This window comes from Hyperoodon ampullatus, assembly GCF_949752795.1.
Source record: "Hyperoodon ampullatus genome assembly, contig: scaffold_583, whole genome shotgun sequence".
Classification (NCBI taxonomy): Eukaryota; Metazoa; Chordata; class Mammalia; order Artiodactyla; family Ziphiidae; genus Hyperoodon; species Hyperoodon ampullatus.
This window is the reverse complement of record NW_027640835.1, coordinates 3,305-23,138: the sequence shown is the minus strand read 5'-3', so window position 1 is coordinate 23,138 and position 19,834 is coordinate 3,305. Positions and strand designations below refer to the sequence as shown.

At 41.4% G+C, this 19,834-nt stretch overlaps 1 protein-coding gene across 1 annotated transcript; it reads right to left on the bottom strand.

The window, feature by feature from the left end:
- Window positions 1-2,849: 2,849 nt before the first annotated feature.
- Window positions 2,850-7,868, bottom strand: LOC307070034 (RAD52 motif-containing protein 1-like; the record flags this gene model as incomplete). Its single annotated transcript, XM_079728645.1, has 5 exons — window positions 2,850-2,951; window positions 4,408-4,493; window positions 6,144-6,242; window positions 7,201-7,369; window positions 7,746-7,868. Coding segments are annotated over 5 exons (579 nt in total), but the record flags the coding sequence as incomplete, so codon positions are not given.
- Window positions 7,869-19,834: the final 11,966 nt, after the last annotated feature.

Here is a 19,834-nt window from a genome sequence, read left to right as displayed (position 1 = left end):
GCTGGGGAGAGCCCTGTGGTGGGTGTTCAGGAATTCTTTCTGCTTTACCATTTAAAAGAGCTAATAATGCCTGGGGAAGCACCCATACTTTTGCTCCCTGAAGCATACCCTGCTAAACTTAGTTCTCTGCAGCTCTGTGTTGCATACATTTTAAGCAGTTAGGAACTTTGCACATGAAAAGGAATCAAAGTGAAATTCAAAAGTGGAACTTCCTGGACCATTCGCATATTGGAGAGGCATCAGTGGGATTCCATGACAATGCTAATCTGAGTGTTTTTGTTTGGTGCCTTTTATTGACCATGCCAAAGATCAGTACTATAGAAAGAAGAGCCTTTCACATATATGAGTTAAACAAGTCTCTTGGCCTCTTTGTACCATAGTTTTCTCATTTGAAAAAAAAAATAAATGGCTCTCAAGACGTACTTTCCAGAATTCATACTGGGCTTACTTACACCCAGCTAACCAATAACTGCATGATTGTTTTTACACACAGTTTTTTACATGTATTCATCTTCTATTTCACTTACAACTTGTGTAAAAACTGCATTCCATGCCAGGCCTGAAACGTTCCAAAGCTCAGTTCTGTGAGTAAATTGCAACCAAGATCTCTACAAAAAAAGACACGAGCAAAAGAATTAGAAAAATAGATATTCTTTCAGAACATTTATCCTTTGGCAATAATTCTAATTTATATATGATGAAACATAACATCACTACTCCCTCCATACACTAAAGAAATCTCACTGTGGGAGATATTATGATTTATACTTTCATGATTATATATGTGGTGAATTAGATACAAAATACTAAATGCTCATTAAATACTTGTGTTAAGTGATCTTTATTTCTCTAGCTAGGCAGCACCATTGACATTTTGGGCTGGATAATTCATTGCTGTGGGAGGCTCTCCTGTACACTGTTGGATGTTTAGTAGCATCTCTGGTCTCTGTCCACTAGATGCCGGTAGCATATACAGTTCTGACAAGCAAAACTGTCTCCAGACACTACCAAATGTCACCTGTGTGCAAAATCACCCTGGTTGAGAACCACTGCTCTTGATACTGGGTGATGTTGGATGCTCAGCATGATCCTGCTCTGTGCTGGAACTGTCACCTCGGGGTACAATGGAGACTGAGCTACAACTTCCTTAATGAGCTCTGGAGGCTGAGATGGGGTCTTCTGCTGGACTGGAGAAGGTTCAACCTCTTTAGTGACCTGTGGATTTATGGGAAGTGCCAGAGCCAGAGATTTAACAGTGACATTGTACAAGTGTGACTGCTGAGCTTCATTTACCCCATGATGAATACATGGTCAAACATGGTCAAACCTCCTTAAGTGTCTCCAAAGGCCGGGCGAGGGCCTCCTGAGGACTTGAAGTTTCTAGTTACTCAGGGGCCACTGAAGGCTGAGATGGAGCCTCCTAAGGAAGTGGAGGTGGTTCTACCTCTTCAGTGGGCTCTGCATGCTGAGCCTGGGCCTCTGCCTGCGGTGAAAAAGATTCAACGTCCTCAGGGGTCTGTGGATGCTGAGCAGGGGCCTCTTGATGAGGTAAAGATTCAGCCTCCTCAGTGAGCTCTGGATGACGATTTTGGGCCTCCTGCTGGGATGGAGAAATTTCAGCTTCCTCAGGGGGCGCTGGCGGTTCATCTGTGCTCCCCAGAAAATCCCTAGGTATGCTCTCCTCAGGATAAAATGCATCCATACTGGGATGTGAATAATCACCCTGCAACTGTTGTTCTAGACCCTCAAATTGGCCTATAGTTCCAACAACAACTTTGGCAAGCCGTCGATGCTGAGCTAGAACGTTCTTCAGGTTTGGGGGTGAAACAATAAAGCTCATTGGTTTTGAGCTCTTACTACCTAGAGGTGGAACAAGTATTTCAAATGATTGGTGACCTTCAGCCTGATCTAGACCTATGTGTTTAGTCTTACTTTTGTGTCGAGGAGGCAGAACCAAGGGCTGATTCTGATCCCACTCTAGCACTGGAACCGCCTCTGGGAGCTTTTAATGTTGGATTTGCTCGTTATTCAGATACTGATGTGGAACAGCAAACTGATCTGGCCCTGTAGGGAGCTCTCCAACGGAATCCGTGTCCGCGTATGGAGCCTCAGTCTCAGTCAACTCCTGATGGGGTGGTGCCAACATATGGACTGGAGACGAGGACGTCAAGTAATTAAAGCCCCCGGCTTCTGCCAGGGGTGTAAGGGCATGGGGCAATTTGGGAGGGCTGTCTCAAGCGCATGAAGACCAAGTCTCGGTCAGCCGCGGGGGGTAGGGGGTCACCTGGACGGGGCCCAGGGCCCACTCCGGAGGCTGAACTGCCTGGACTAGAAGCCACCGTCGTTGCCATGTGAGGAGGAGCCGTGGGGCGCAGCAGCGACACAGAGGCACAGCCAGGACATAACATGTGGCGGCTCCCAGGCACAGCGACCCAGGCCAGCGAGAAGCCAGAGCCACATCCTCCTTCAGAGCCGAACTGAACCGTTATGCCAGCGCTGCAACGCGAGGGCTCACCGTTAGCAACCGCGCGCCCCTCCCCCGCCTAACGTCCACTCCACCTTTATTAGGCTCCTGCGGAGATCCAATGCACGCCAGCAGAGTGAGCCTTTTTCCCAGAGTCCCCAGGGCACAAGCCACCCTTCCCCTTCCAAAGGCGACAATTACCTCCTGCCGGGCCCCCTTCCCAACCCCGCCCTGCCCTCCCAGGCCCCAAACAATGAGGCGGGATTTGGGCTGCAGACCCCAGTGGCCCCAAACTCCAGCAGCCCAGGGGTGGAGGGGGGTTGGGAAGGATGCAGAGCTTCCCGAGGAAACCACAGGATGTGGCATTCTGGGAAATTCAAAAGTGCTAGTCCAGTTCTGGCAATCTGAACTCTTCCTCCTCGAAGCTGAAGTCTGAGAGACATTCTTCCTCCCTTTGCCTACAGGCCTGACAAGAAAAGTAGCTGACCTGCAAAATGAGCACCAGTCACGGTGGCAGGAGGGGAACACACCTTACAATTATTCTAAAATGTTGCCATTTCCTCCAAACTCTCAGTATTCACGTCTCATTATCAATTCACCACTCTGTCATCAGAGGTTACCACTGAATCAGTGATGACTCCAGAACTTCTGTAGGAGGGGTTTGGGGCAGGTGAGCAATTCATTCTGGGAAAGAGGGTCTAAAACCAAGTGAATGGCCCTTTATATTAGCATGGGAAAACTTCCCCCATCCCACCTTGTCTCAACAGAACCTTTAATCTAGAAAAAACTACTGTGTCACTTTTCAGAGGTCTACCCTGTGTGCAGACATGGAGAAGACACTTAGAATGTTAAAGTCAGCATGTTAAGTAATTTTCTTCAAATACTGTAACTAGCACCCAGTTTACTTTCTTCACAGTCCTTTTCATAATCTATTTAATTTTAGTCCTTTTTAGTTGTCTGGTACACCTGTAACACCTAAACTCCAAGAGAGAAGGAGCTTCATCTTATTTCCAGTGCCTAGCACATAATGGTTTCTCAATGGAACTGATTCCAAGATTGGCCTCATGTAGGAATGGATCTGTTGTTATAATCAGTTTTCCGAAATCTTTACTATCAATACGGAGTCCTTTCTTCTCACATTTCACAGGAAGCTGGACTTCTTAATGGATTAAACATGGATACGTTTGAAGTTTCCTTGACTGATTTCAATTGAATTAAAATAATTATTTTGTACAGGAAAAACCTTCAAAATTTTTACATTTTTCAGAACATAACCACCTTTTCTTTCTCTACTTTCTTCCCTTCAAAACAAACTTTGCAACGTTGGGGTGAGTTAAATAATCAGAAAACTAGCCCCAAAATAAGCTCTCAATGACATGAAACACATTTTTGGCTCCTTTTTAATAAAAATCCTATATAGAATACATTAATGTTTTCTTTTAGAAATTACGTTGACAACTTAATCCCTAATTCGAGGCATCCATATAATTGGTTTACAGAAAGGTTCTTCGGCAAAATATTTAACACAAGATATATATGAGATGCTGAGATCTGGGTAATGTACCTTACTTGAAAGGCATGAATAGTTTTAAAACACTGTAGCATAATCACGCTTAAGGCCATAGTTACTTTGTTCCCAAATCCCTGCAATTCTATTTGAGGGGAGTTCTAAAGGGCCTGTGTCTTCTCCTGTGTCCACAACTGTAGACGTACACTGATGGCCCTCAATCCTGCTCTCCAAACTTCAAATAACGGGCCAGAGACAAGGCTCGGGACTTGGAAAAGTCCTAGAAATTCCCTGCCTCAAAAGCAGTTTCAGAGTTTCACATTTTCCTAAGGAAGACAGAGCTGAGTAGACATGCCAAAGTCTTCCAAATCCTGCTGCTTGTTTTGAATTATGGCTACACTGGCTGTGTACCCCTTGAGTTTGTATCTCCACATACTTGAATTAAATCCTGTAGTTCCTCTTTGGTTCTAGCATCTGTGACCTCTTCACAGAGTCTATATGCCACGGCTGTTTTACCAATATCTGAAATAAAGTTAACAAGGATCAATTCAGAAGTTTTCTTGTTCTAAAACTTCCTGTATACAATGGTAGCACCCAATAATTAGACATTCTTTTGATTTCTAAAAGCAGAAAATAAGAGCATTTTCCTAGAAGTTCCCTCATCTGATACTCCAGTTTTTATCATAATTATTTGTGAAAAAATAGATAAGAAGTATCAACTTTGGTTCAAAAACCTTTATGATCTTAGAAATAAGAACTAAGGAATAATGACATAGAAATTAAAAGCTGTGGAAACAAAAATGTTCAATCACAATACAATGAAATAGGAAGGCATTAGGTGGGCGTCAAAATGAGTTCAAACCTGGAGAGATACCACTGAACTATAATAGATACTTCATATTAGAAGCAAGGCAAGTGCCTACTCCTTGGGACCAAAATTCTACCAGATACAATGAACAAAGCTTTGGAGACAGAGACAGAGAGAGACAGCATTTGAACACTCTACTGGCAGAGACTGGCCCATGTACCTTTTGGACAATACAGCTTTCCTCAAGGCAAGCTAGAGCCACCAGGCTTTTTGGTCTAAGGAGTTTGGAGTACATATAAGGAATACCTTGGCATATTAGGGACAAACAACCCAGACATTTAGTTTGGTTCTTAAAGGTTGTTACCCAGAGTTGACAGCTGATGGAGATTCTGCCTGATGACCAGGGAAGTCAAACTTCACTGGAAGGACTGCCCAGGCTGGAAGGCCAAGACCAATCCAGGGTCAACTCTTACAAGCAAATAAGGTCTCTGACAACTTAGCTCGGATTTTCTCTAAGCCTGAAGGGCTGTGAAGCAGGGGAGCAATTCTGTTCCGGGAATCTACTGATCATAAAGTTTCCTTTGGGCACAGCCTGTGACATTCTCACCGCTGTATAACTCGATAGGGAACACAATCAACGCTATTCAGTAGCATGACCACTTTCAAGGCTCACAAAAACGTAGCCAATTATTATATAAGAATCATATTCACCCAATATATCAGAAATGAAAACTGAAATTAAACTGATTTCAAAAACATAATCTAATAAACTCTTCAACAAGAAAAAAACGATAATAATCATAGTCAATATATTTTCTCTGCTTACTATGTTTCAGGCATAGTTCTAAGCTTTCTATATTCATCATCTCATTTACTCTTACAATATCCTCCATTAGGTGATAAGCTGTATTACTAATCCTATTTGCAGATAAAGAAATTGCAGCTTAGACATATTAAATACCTTCAAATGTCTCTGGCTAGAAAAACCTAAAATTGCAACAACAACAACAACAACAAAATCTAAGAGACAAAGTTAGGGCTCAAACACAGGTGTCCAAGGCTTATAATCACTACACTATTCTGTAAGATAAGCAAGCAATTGGGGAAGAACTGGATCAAACACTTCCTGTATGTACTGTGGCAAGTCACTCTACATCTAAACACTGGGGACAATAATATTTGCTGTCATTTTTCTCATAAATCCCACAAAGAACAAATTTAAGACTGCTGCTGTGAAAGCATCTGGTGAATGAAAGAATATGTAATGTTTTAGATAACCATTATTTTCATCCAATTAACTTTTCAAGTAACATTATTTGCTCACTGAAACTGACGTACTTCAAGGATAATCAAAAAGGTCTTACCTAAAGCCACAATCAGCAGTTTCTGGAATGCATCTGTCATAGCCTTCTGAAGAGCAAGCTTCTGGGTTACCTTCCTTTCCATAGGGAATGATAATGACCCTAAATCCAACCAAAACAGATGAATTTAAAATGCCTGTCTGAATAACTGATTTCTAGGTTATGTGTGTAAAACTAAAAATGCATCTGTGATTCTTAGATCATTATCTTAGTGACTAAGGGCAGGCACAACACTGGGGTACGGGTGAATGTCTCTTTTGTAGGTATACCTTGGCATGGCACATTTTTACTGCTCAGATCTATTCTGGAAGTTCCTAAAATACTCGATGGGAAATGCAAACCAAGTACGTGGCACAAATCTCATACTACTCACAGATTTCAAATGGACAAGCTGAGGCTGCACTGCTACAGACCCTGCTCTCCTGTGCGTAAAGGGCTGGATTCATACAGTGAGATAGATTTGGTGGTAGTGCAGATGATCTGGCCTCTCCTCAACCATCACCCAATCAGGTGGATGGTGGAGCCTCCTCCACTCCATTCACTAACAGCTCTGCCTCTGAGTTAAAACCCTAAGCCCAAGTGCCATGGATTCTAGGAAAATACTCAGTACCTATCGGAATCCCCTTTCTAGGGATCTACATTAACTTTTTCTGCTCAGGCCCTACTATAGGAGGCAAAGGACTGAATGTTGACACAAGAGTTTATTTCAATCTTTAGACAATGATTTTGTTGGGATAACTGAAGGCCAGAAGACATCTGTATTTGAAGGAATATTTTAGCACATAACAAATTATTAACAACAACAACAACAAAAACTAACTAATTTTCCCTCCTCCTAAGCTTCTTGGCAGGCGGTCAGTTCTAAAATTCTAAAGTTTAAGGTGCTGTCAGGTATTGCCTAAGATAAAAACCTATATTGTCAGGCAGAAAAAATCTGCCCAGGGCTTTAGTGGCTTAGAAAAGTGATGATGTATCTGAAAAGGTGAGTTTCAGAAAGAAAGGAAAAAAGAGAAATCCCACTCCCTCACCTCCCCACACACAAACATACTGGAAAACAGACCTTCCTCCAACTTATCCAAAGGTTCCTCAGCCATGACAACTCCGGGACTCCTGCACTCATGGGAGGGCAACACCAGCTCGAAAGCACAGAAGAACTTCAGGCTTTGCTTCTGAATTGGTGTCACAATATATTCATTTTCCCTTTCTTCAAGGTTAGAAAGATCCTGAAGCTGTTAGGATTATGAATTAAACGCTAGACTTCAAAATATCCTGTTGTTAGAAATAAAAACGAAACTCCAGCAATCCCAGGTAATAGTTTAGGTATGCAATAGCTTCAAAATCAAGTTGAGACTTGCAAATGAATGACTAGATATGGACAACTATTTTTTATTATATACCATACAAATACTGGAGAAAATTATGGACACCGCCATCCAAGTCATTGAGATTATCACTAATTCTAGGTGGCAGGCCAATGCTCACATACTTCCATGTGGAAGGCTCTCACATCTCCTCCTCATAGCCCTGTTCTATTCTTCTCTCTAAAGTCTAGGAGTTCAATGTTGAAAGGAGCCTGGTTAGTCAAAGAAAATCTACAGAGTTTACATTGATGATCCTTTTTGACCACCCATTGAAACCAAAGTAGTGATTTGCCAATTCTTGGCATCTGGAGCTGTTTAGGGCCAGCGTATTATGTTGAACTGCCTTATGTCTGGTGCCAAGACGAACCTAAAGACATAAAAGTCCTAAAAATATCACAATCCTACATAGAGACTTGTTTTGGATATACCTGAGATTTATCAACACCAATTTCATAGAGTGGTTGTGAAGATTAAGTAGGACATTTTAAGCAATGAGCTCACAGTCAGCCCTAAATAAATGTTATTTATTATTTTTAAGTCAGTACTTTTCTGCATCATTTCCAGGGCCCCTGATTAACCGAAAGTTTCCCTGACCTCTGGTGGTGAAAGTGATGATGAAAACAACCAAGGAAGCCCAGCAGAAGCCTATTATGGGGCTGGGGGTAAGCAAAGGAAGTGAACTGTTTTACTCGTCTCATCCTGTAGCTCCTGCTTGAAAATATGACCTGAAGGAGGAGGTAAGATGGAACTGCCACTGAATCAGGACCTTAATCTGTAGCATCCCCTCCCCAAGTTACTAACCCCTGTTAGAAGAGGGAATACCTATACCTGTATAAATGTAAATAAAGCAACCAAAAGAATTAGGGGTTCATCTGCATTAACAAGCTTCTTTGAGAGTGCAAATATTTCCAGTCTTAACTCTCTAAATAACTTACATATTACTGTGGATTTTTTACATCACTAGTTCTTTCTTAAATATCTATTTCCACTTTGAACAGGGTGTAGTATATAAATATAGTCATAAAAATTCAAATAATACAAATAAAGTCAAAGCATTGTTAATTCTTTATGGATTGGTTTGTGCATTTTCCTCTGTCACTAGTTTATGAGCTCCTTAAGTGCTTGAAGGAACCATATATTATTCTTTCCTTGTTACCAGAAGCAAGCATAGATCTTGGCATATAATAGAGGAGTGATGGTCTGTTGACTGAGTGAATGAATGAGTACATAAGAAAATGAAATTACTTTCTCCAACTGAAGCTGCCTGCTGGGAAGGAGAAATGAAGACTAATTTTTAAATGTTGAGTGTCGCATGAGAGGCTAGGCCCTGTACGGTGAGTCATAATGGAGCTGTCCTGGACAATTAGGCAGCTTCAGAAGGGCTCTGAGCCCCTGGTAGTAGAGACAGTTGACATCTGGGATAACCTTGCCACAGTTCTTGCTGGCAAACATCTCCCATCGTGCTACTGAGAAAAACTCAGATACATTAGGCCTTTCCTTCATTTTATTTTAAGATGTTATTCACTTTTCTGTATTTATAAAAATACAGGGGAAAAAGATAAGAATTATGTATACATGCCAATGAATAAAGGAACACATAATTGGAACTTCCCTGCTGGTGCAGTGGTTAAGACTCTGTGCTCCCAATGCAGGGAGCCCGGGTTCGATCCCTGGTCAGGGAAATAGGTCTCACATGCATGCTGCAACTAAGAGTTCACACACCACAGTTAAGGAACCTGCGAGCCGCAACTAAAGGAGCCTGCCTGCTGCAACTGGGGAGCCCTTGAGCCGCAACTAAGGAGCCAACCTGCTGCAACTAAGACCCGGTGCAACCAAATAAATAAATAATTAAAATTTAAAAAGAACACATAATTAAAGTAGATAACAATATCGGGGGAGTGGGTAGTAAACTAGGCTCTGCATTAACAAAAGAAATCTAGGGCTTCCCTGGTGGCACGGTGTTTGAGACAACGCCTGCCGATGCAGGGGACACGGGTTCATGTCCCGGTTCAGGAAGATCCCACATGCCGCAGAGTGGCTGGGCCCATGAGCCATGGCTGCTGTGCCTGCGCGTCCGGAGTCTGTGCTGCACAACGGGAGAGGCCACAACAGTGAGAGGCCCGCGTACCGCAAAAAAAAAAAAAAAAAAAAAAAAAACGGAAAGTGCAAAACTGTTTCCTATCCCAGACTCCTATCTTCCGTCTTACAATACTGTAACTGACACTTCAGAGAATCAAAGTCCACACCGTGTAGGATTTTTCCCACCAGTACAAAACACTGGCTCAAGGGCAAGTTCGAACTGGCTATTAATTCAGTTCAGCAAACATTTCCTGAGGCCAGGCCCTGTGTTAGCAGCACTAAACTCAAAGAGGAAGCATGCCATCACTGCTTTCAAGAAACTCAGATTCTAGCAAGACAGGCAAAGCACAAATGAAAAATAACAAGAAATACCTTCCATCTGCCGAAAGGCATGAGCTGCCCTCAAAAGAAGAACACAAGTTCACTGTGCAGAGTTGATAGGGAGAGCACAGGGGAGTTTATCAGAGAGAATGCACAAGAAGTCACCAAGACAAGAAAAAGCACATGATACACTCCAGGTGTGTCAGAGAAGGAGGGATAGGAGCTATGAATGCCCTCCAATGTCACAAGAAGTGAGGGCTTTATTCCATAGCAATGGAGCATGATGGGAGGTGTTTAAATAAAGAAGGAACCTATCGGGCAGTGCAGTGGTTGGGACTCCGCGCTTCCTCCACGGCGGAAAGGGGCGGGGGGAGGGTTTGATCCCTGGTCGGGGAACTAAGATCCCGCAGGCGGCATGGTGTGGTCAAAAAAAAAAAAAAAAAAAAAAAGAAGGAACCTATCATGTAGAAGTCCTGTGAACAACTGGTGATAAGCAGGCATTGCCATTAATAACACACCACTAAGCAGTCCAAGTAATAGAGATTGAGAATTCAAGCGCAGCCTCTCCTGAGCTATACCACTCATAATGCAGGGAGCAGCAATCCTGGGCAAAGAAGACATAAGATCCTCTGACCTGACAGTCACAACATTGCTCCGGCGGACCATGCTTGCAGACCTCCCACCACCATGTCTGTTGGCTCCGAGACTGCTCTTCTTGCCTGTTCCCACCCTCGCTCACTCTCTCCACTTTCTACCTCACCAAACGGCCCCAAAGTACAGGTCTCCTCCATCCTTCCAAAGCTCAATTTATGCCACTTCGCTCTTAAGAAAGATCCACGTTAGCGCCTGTTTTCCCAACCAAAAGAAATCCAAAGAGGTATCTATTTTCACAAAAAAAGGGGGGGAAATGAGAACAGTGCCCGGCATGTGTTGTGCAGCAGCCCGTACAGAGGCAATTCGCACTGTGGGCTGCAAAAGCGGGTGCAAGGGGCACCACCCAGCTCCTTCCTGGGAACCACACTCAGCACCTCAGCATCAAGCCACCATAGCTTTGAACTGTCACTGAGCTTCTGTACTTTAGCTCAATTTATTTTGTGCTTCCGTTGGCAAGATGTGTCCTATGGTCACTGCTTCTTCACTTTATGCCACTTCGGCTTATGAAAGGTTTCATGGGAACGCTCTGCTTTCAGTCATTGGGGGAAACCCATACTTATTGTCCTCCCGCCTCCCTCCAGGCTACGCATCCACTCTCGGCCTGGCCTTTCCAGCTTTGAAAAGACAACCCGGCTCCGCCCTCTACCGCCTATATATTGCAGTGAAAGATGAGGGGAGAAGCTGACAGGCAGACAAAAGGCAGCAGCAGTGAGTGAGGCCTGACGACAGTCGTCGGAAGAGTTCCAGGCCCCTTCAACTTTTGAGATGTTTGGTATAATAAAAAATGTAGAAACACCTAAGGGATGGGATGAGAAAGAGCTCAAAATGGACTTCAGTATTTGTTAGCATTTGTTAAATATGGGTGGTACATACACGGGGTACAATGTAATATTCTCCACTTTTCTCAGTATGAAATTTTTAATTAAAAAATACCAAAACACGGTTTTAAAACTTACAGGATATTTAAAATGTTTATACATTTGACAAGTTAATACAACACAAAAAAAATGAAATCTAATTGTGTAATTCACAAGGTAATCCAACAAATATTTAGAGTATTGCATCCTCAGACATTACATGGCCTCCCTTTAAACTTCCTCAGCTCTCCCTCAGTGGGCTGTAATTCCCAGTTTACTTTAAGGGAACTTCAATATTTAAGTTATGGTTGATGTTTATGTCCCTTATACAAACATGCATTAATTTCAGGAAATCAATTATCAAACAAACATCAAAAGTAATCATTTCTACATTAGTAATGTGACTTTGCCCATTAGAGATCAGAATGGCATTACAAGATCATCAGTCACTTATTCTATAGGCCAGAGTTGATGTTATTGACATTTTGGGCTGAACAATTCTTTGTCGCGGAAGGCTGTCCTGTGCCTCATAAATGTTTCAGCAGCATCCCGGCCTCTGACCACTAGGTGCCAGGAGCACGTCTCCTGACTTACGACAACTAAAGATGTCTGTCTCCAGACATCAGCAAATGTCCCCTGGGGTGGCAAAATCATTCCTGGTTGACACCTACTGATATAAACAAGCATATAGTGTTTGCTTGCCAAATAACAGCAACAGAAGATGGATAAATCCATGGATTCCAAAGGTCCTAGATTTAGCAAATCTTCTCTATAAAACTCTTAGCCCACATCTAGAAAATATTACAAAAGGAAGCAAAATGAAAAGAAAAACTAACAACACATGAGCTAAAATCTTTACTAGGGACAGAACACAGCATAGTGATCCAAAGCAAAGACGTGGAGCCAGAGGACTTACATTCAGAACTCACCAGCTGTCACTCACCAACTGTGTCACTCACCAGCTGTGTGACCTGGAGCAAATGACTTAGCCTCAAGTATCTCAACTTGCTCACCTCTAAAATGGCAAGGAGACAACTAATACCTACCTCCTATGGTTATTTATTTTCACTTAAGAATTAAGCGAAATAATACGTGTAAAGTGCTTAAAAGAATGCCTGGCATACAGTGAGTGCTCAGTAAGTGTTAGCTAGTGTTATTTCACTAAAATTCCATATTTTCAATTTATACAAAGTGGAAATCACTTTACAGATTTCAACATACAACACTGTATTTATAGAAAATAAAATATCATGCTATGTAACTACTTTATCTACTTGACAGAGGAATTATTTTCACCCATTTTCAACATCTCGGTAAACTAATAATGGTTATGATTATGCAATCATAATAATGATTATGCTCTCCAATAGCCACTGGAGAAACAAGTGTACTTGTACATCGCTGACAAAGACAAGCTAACCCCTAAAACTGGCTCTGAGGGGAGATCACAAAGCCTACCATCAACATTAATCACCAAACATATTAGCCAGGGATATCTCAATAAAAGTAACACAGAAGTAGAGATTAGGGACAGAATTACTAACTCCGGGAGCTATGGGGGGAAGTGACTTAATTTCAAGAGTTAATGTCTCTGATATGTAGGCTCAGGTGCCCACCTCAGCACTGGATATGAAGATGCCTACCACAATTAATCAGGTCCCAACAGTTCAATTCTAACTGCGGTCTCCCTGAACCTCACTGTGGCTACTTCTGTAGCGTAGCTCTCCATACAAGGCAGGTCTCTGGTAACTGTCTTCTCTGGTTCTTCAGAAAACAGCATGACCTGGCTACACATACTCCTGAAGAAGTTCAAGCGTCTTCATGAAAAACATAAAATAGAAACTGCCAGCCGAAGTCAAAGTGAGACAATGTCTCAAGCCACACTAAAATGGACTATAAAAAATACAGAGATCTAGAAACTACCTCTATACGACGCCAGCACCAGACACACATCACCGTGTAGCCGACACTCTTGGCCAGGATACACGGATACACCCGTGTCTACAGCATGCAACCCTGCCACATAGCAGACAGACACTGACCAGGCTGGGTCTTGTACAGCCTCTGCCATGGGGACAGAAAGGCTCGGAGAAGGGCGCTGAGTCGCTTAAACCCACCAGTGTGGGAAGAAGCACCACGTCCACCCATTGAGAAGGCCACCCCTATTTGCCTTGACTCTTTCTCTTCCTGTTAAAAATTATCCAACTTTCACCAAAAGAATACACAACACTAACTTTCTGCAAACGCCTGCCCCTGTGGGGAATGGCACTCCTGGAGGATGTAACTTCACAGACAAAAAAGCTGGAATCAGTAACCAAGGTTCTAATTCAAATCCATTAACCCCTGTGATCCGTTGCTGATCTACAAAAAGAGCCTAACAGCACATTAGTCGTTTGACCAGCCAGCATCCATCCCTTTTTCTGGTAATAAAAGCCCACAAATTCCCTCAGAGTAGGCACCTCTCCCCGCCTCTCAGTCAGCGTGGCTCTGGTGGGATCGACTCCGCCAAAGAGCCACGGGTGCCACGTGACCAGAACTGGCCAATCCCAGTCTCACAGCCTCAAACAGCGATTGGCTCCAGGTCAGACATGTGACCCCATAAGAGCCAATGAGACATCATGAGACTTTTGCTGAGGCTTCTGGGAAAGAGACAGGCGCTCTTTCCGGCTGAATCTAAACGCTGACAGGCTACAGGGGGTGAATATGCTACAGCCGATTTTCTAACATACAGTTCCTACAACTGAAGTCCATACAGGAAAAGGCAGAGTTGACTCGTGGGGAGAACCTGAGTCCTGATGACTTTACTTGAGCCCTGAATCCAGCTAGCTCTGCCTGACTTTGCAGTTAGGTGAGCCTAACTCAAATTTCTTTCCAGCTTAAGCCAATTTAGGTTGATATTTCAGGCAGCTGAAGCGAACTGATGTATATGTGTATATCTGATTAGTACCTCACAGGATGTGAAAAATGGAATGAACTGATACCTGTCTTGTAAAACAGTGTATATATACATGATTATTAAAAACACTGGTCACAGGTATTGATTAATAATAACAAGTGCAAAGAGAAAAAAGTGGGCATTGGAGAGAAATGACTTAGTGTGCTATGTGCTTATTCTGACTCTTGAAAATATTCCAAAACATTTGTTTAAACAATTTTATCATAAAGCTATTTCAGCAATAATAATAAGAATAATAACAAGAGCCATTTGCTGAATGCTTACTGTGGGCCAGAGGCCGTTGAAATGACTATATTATGTAATGTGCTTGAGTCCTCATAATGACCTTAAAAGGTGGATATTATTATTATCATTCACACTAACAGATAAGGAAACTGAAGCACAGACAAGTTAAGTTACTCACCCACAGTTACACTGTAAATAAAAGGCAGGATTCAAATGCAGACATTCTGATGCAGCTCGTGCTTTTAGCCAAGACACTGAATCTGAACCTACACTCAGAGTTCGAATATTGTTCCAGTGAAGCAGAAACTCAAACTCAGGCACTCACAAAAGCATCAAATGGGAATGTAATATACCACTATTTTAACCCTGGAAGAGTCTTAAGGACTAATTCCTACATAGTTCTGCATTATGAAAGTATACATATTTAACCACATTAGTGATTATCATTTTTTGAAAAAGTGTGAAAAGCCTCACAAACCTCAACCAATTGCATCCTTTGGTTAAACAAAAGTCCTAGATGTTCCCAAGACTAAGAGGTATATTAATTAGTACTACCTTTCCAGAAAATAACATTTGCACCTTCCACAAAGTCAACTTTATGAGGATATTCCCATCACTAAATTACTTTTCACCACTTTTATAGATGAGAAACTTATTTAAAAACCTACCCATCTTAGTATAATATAAAAAAGAAAAAAATTTATGAACTGGACTTTCTCAAAATTAAACCTTTTTCCTCTTTGAAAGACACTATTATGTTAGAAGGATACGAAGCCAAGCTAAAGCCTGAGAAAAAAACAACGGCAAATAACATACCTGAAAAAGGATTTGTATCCAAATATATAAAGAATTCTCAAAACTCAACAATAAGAAAACAACCCAATTAAAAGCTAGGCAAAAGATTTCAACGGCACTCCACTAAGAGGATCTAATGATGGCAAATAAGCACATGAAAAGATGTCCAATGGCATTAGTCCTCAGAGAAATGCAAATTAAAACCATGATAAGATATTACCACATACCTATTAGAATGGCTAAATTAAAATCACTGATAGTGTCAGTGATGTGGAATAGGTGGAATTCTCGTACATTGCTAGTGGGAGAATACAAAATGGTACAGACACTCTGGAAAAAGCGTTGACAGTTTCTTATAAAGTTAAAAATATACTCACTATATCACCCAGCAATCCCCTCTCCCCAGAGACAGCTACCCTAGAGATAGAGAAATGAAAACTATGTTTGCACAAAAGTCTGTACACAAATGTTTACAGCAGCTCTATTCCTAAATGTTAAAAATTGGAAACAACGCAAATGTCCTTTAATGAGTGACAATGGAAAACTACTCAGTAATAAAAAGGAATAAACTTTCAATACATGCCATAACTTAGATGAATCTCAAAGACACAGTAAAAGAACCCAGTCTCAAAAGCTTACATGTATGATTCCACTTATAGGACATTCTCAAAAAGACAAAACTATAGGGATGGAGAAAAGGTCAGTGGTTGCAGAGGTTATAGGATGGGGACAGTTAACTATAAAAGGATAGCATCAGGGAATTCAGGGGGGTGATAATATTATTCTGTATTCTGATTGTAGTGATGGTTGCACAAACTACACGTGTTAAATTAACATTATAAAAGAAAAAAGTTAGTTTTACTGTATGATAATTTTAAGAATAAAATTTTAAAATTATTTTTAAATATGAATCTCAATGTCACAATGGACACGGTTTTTAAAAACTAGAAAGAAATAAAGAAGGATACATTTGTTAATAAAAGGAAAACCTGGGCTTCCCTGGTGGTGCAGTGGTTGAGTGTCTGCCTGCCAATGGGTGGGACACGGGTTCGAGACCTGGAATGGGACGATCCCACATGCCACGGGGCAACTGGGCCCGTGAGCCACAACTACTGAGCCTGCGCGTCTAGAGCCTGTGCTCCGCAACAAGAGGGGCCACGGCAGTAAGAGGCCCACGCACCACGATGAGGAGTGGCCCCCGCTCGCCGCAACTAGAGAAGGCCCTTGCACAGAAACGAAGACCCAACACAGCCAAAAATAAATAAAAAATAAATAAAAATAAATACATTTAAAAGGAAAACCTATACATTTCCCTTTCTGCAAATGTAGGTTTTCGAGGCAAGAGTAGAGCCTCAGAAAGAATGTCTGCAAACAGAACAATCACTAGTTCACTAAGTACAAAATGTAGGATACTTTTGAAGAATCCCATCACAGCTAGATAATTGGTCCAGGACCAAAAGTAAATCCTGGAAGAAAATGAAATGAACAGTGTACCACAGAGGTGATAGGCAGACTGGCCTGGACTAAGACATGTTCAGTAATAGATAATAAGGGTGGTGATTTGTAGGCATCATTCTCATCCCACTGTGGACTTCCTTCTGCGACAGTATAAGAATACCACCAGATCATCTTGAAATCAAGTCATGAAATGTACTTTTATATTTTTAAAAATCAATTATTGTCCTTAAATTAACTATTCTTATTAATTCAATCAGGGTCCTCTTTTACTGCTAAAACATTAAATCTTATTTGATTAGAGACAGACTTCAAAAAATAAAAATAAACTGTGATCAAATAGCAGGAAAAGACAGTAGTAACGAAAATTTCTTCAATCTAAACTGAAGATGATTTCTGTATCTCTGTCTTTTACATTTATCTCCATTAGTGGAAAAAAATGATGTACCTCATAATTAACTTGGCTGGAATGAATCAAACTGCATTTGTAAAGGTTTCAGAAGACCAATGAGATGTGCTAAACAGTACCACTATCCACCTAAGCAGAAATTAGTATACATAAGTTTCTTTACATAACTAACAAAACAAAAATTTAAACAAAAGAAGAGCTACTAGAAAAATATTAGAGATTCATTTTTTAAGTCAGTAATTTGCCTCATACATTATGATTTTTCCTGTGGAGACCCAATTATTACCCTGAAAACAAGACCACGTTAGAAAGTAAATGCATTGTGACAAAAGAAAGAAAAGGCAGATTGATACATTATTAAAATAACTCACACGCCATACCCTGAGGATTAAGGAAGCCATGGCAGAGCAGGCCCCCTTCTCCTCAATGGACAGCACAGCTGTGGGGAAAACACTGCAGCTAGCAAAAGCGTGTCACACTTCCTCAGGGAGGAAGCAAGTTACAGACCACTCTAGAGAGGGCGCCCATAAACTGACAGCCACGCTTATTACCCAACGTCCAGGCCACCCACAGGCTGACTGCAACCCAACTTTCCCACCATTCCCACAAAGGCCCCAGTAAACATCAGGCATCTGAGGCTCTGCCAATGCCCTTCCCTCTACCCAAATATCCTTACCCTCCTCTCTCCGGATCTCAATCCTGCCCAGCTCTAAATGAACAATTCAAGGCCTACTTCCCTAAGAATGCCTCTCTCAAAACCAAAATTACTTCCTAGAGAATGACCTGCCTCTTACTCATCCATTATCTTGGATTAAATACATCATGTAAGATGCCTTATCTGACCAACACAACTATTTTAGAAATAGGAGTCATGTTTTATACCAACTATGACATGACATGACAACCAATCAGCTCACTAAAACCATTTAATAAATACTCTAATTGAATTTCCCAAAGAGTTGACCTAAAATAACCTAAATGCTAAGCATTTCAAGAACTGTCCTGAACCAAATTCACTTCTCATTTGAATGCCAATGTCATAGACAGGGATGTTGTATTGTCTTTAAATGTACTTGCCTTTATCCAAAACTAGAATCTCTGATGAATCTATGGGACACACATGTAAAATAGTCTGCAAAGTAAAAAAGCTTTATTTATTGTACTGTGCTTAATATTCAGCCAGACTTGCATTTTTCTCTAAAAGTTATAAAATTACTGAGTATGCAAGAAGCATTAAAAGAGAGACTAAGTCTATTGAGAAGAAAACTGGAAGCGAAGGTCATCAATCATTTTCTACTTTCAATAATCTCTTTCATAAAGAGGTAAATTCTCCTAAATTCCAGAATGAATAGAATTCAATACCGCAGAGTAAAATGCTTGAAATACATAAAATAAACATCTTGATGGACCTTCCACCATCTCTTTTAGTAAGTTAATTTATAAAAAAGAACCCTAAATTTAAGAAAAGTTATATCAAGAGCTAAAATTGAGATTTTTTTTCCATCTATTACTTTGATTATCCTGACCCATTTTTGAGAACTGTCAGCATTCTGGATCAATAATTCCAAATTATTTCTTGAAGAGAGTGAGATTCCTCCCAAGTCATTTAACATGCTTACTAATCAATAAAGATATGAAAAAACAAAAAAAACCATATTTATGAAGCAAGCAAATTATATTAAAAGACTGACTTTGAGAAAAGTTTGCTGCTTGCCAAGAAAATTTTTTATTATAAAATATTTTCTGTCATTTGTATTTCTGCATTTCCCTTCCAGACTATCTGTGTAGCCTTGTAAACACATCATAATCCAAAGCAGTGGAGCTTTATAAATAAAATATAAATGAACGCAAGAGAGCCAACTGCATAATTACAACAAAAGTGTACCGGGCTTCCCTGGTGGCACAGTGGTTGAGAGATCGCCTGCCGATGCAGGGGACACGGGTTCGTGCCCCGGTCCAGGAAGATGCCACATGCCGCGGAGTGGCTAGTCCCGTGAGCCATGGCGGCTGAGCCTGCGCATCCGGAGCCTGTTCTCTGCAACGGGAGAGGCCACAACAGTGAGAGGCCCGCATACAGAAAAAAAAAAAAAAATCATACCAACACCACGACAACCATCATCCCAAGCAGATTACAAAATAGCAAGCAGATTATAAAATAATAGTCTACAAGCATACTTTTTAAAATATAAATCTATATGTACTGAATATCTTATATAAAAAGCCAAGAGAGAGAGATGAAACAAAATATGAAAAGTAAATATCTCCTTCCCCAAAACCCTAACTCCATTCCAGTCATGAGGAGAACATCACACAAATCCAGGTTGAGGGACAGTCTATGAAATACATGAACCAGGACTCTTCAAAATTGTCATTAAAAAAAGGAACGTCTGGGACGTTCCTGGTGGTGCAGTGTTTAAGAATCCATCTGCCAATGCAGGGGACACGTGTTCCAGCCCTGGTCCGAGAATATCCTGATTGCCGCAGAACAACTAAGCCCTTACATCACAACTACTGAGCCTGCGCTCTAGAGCCCGCGAGCCACAACTACTGAGGCCACACGCCGCAACTACTGAAGCCCGCGC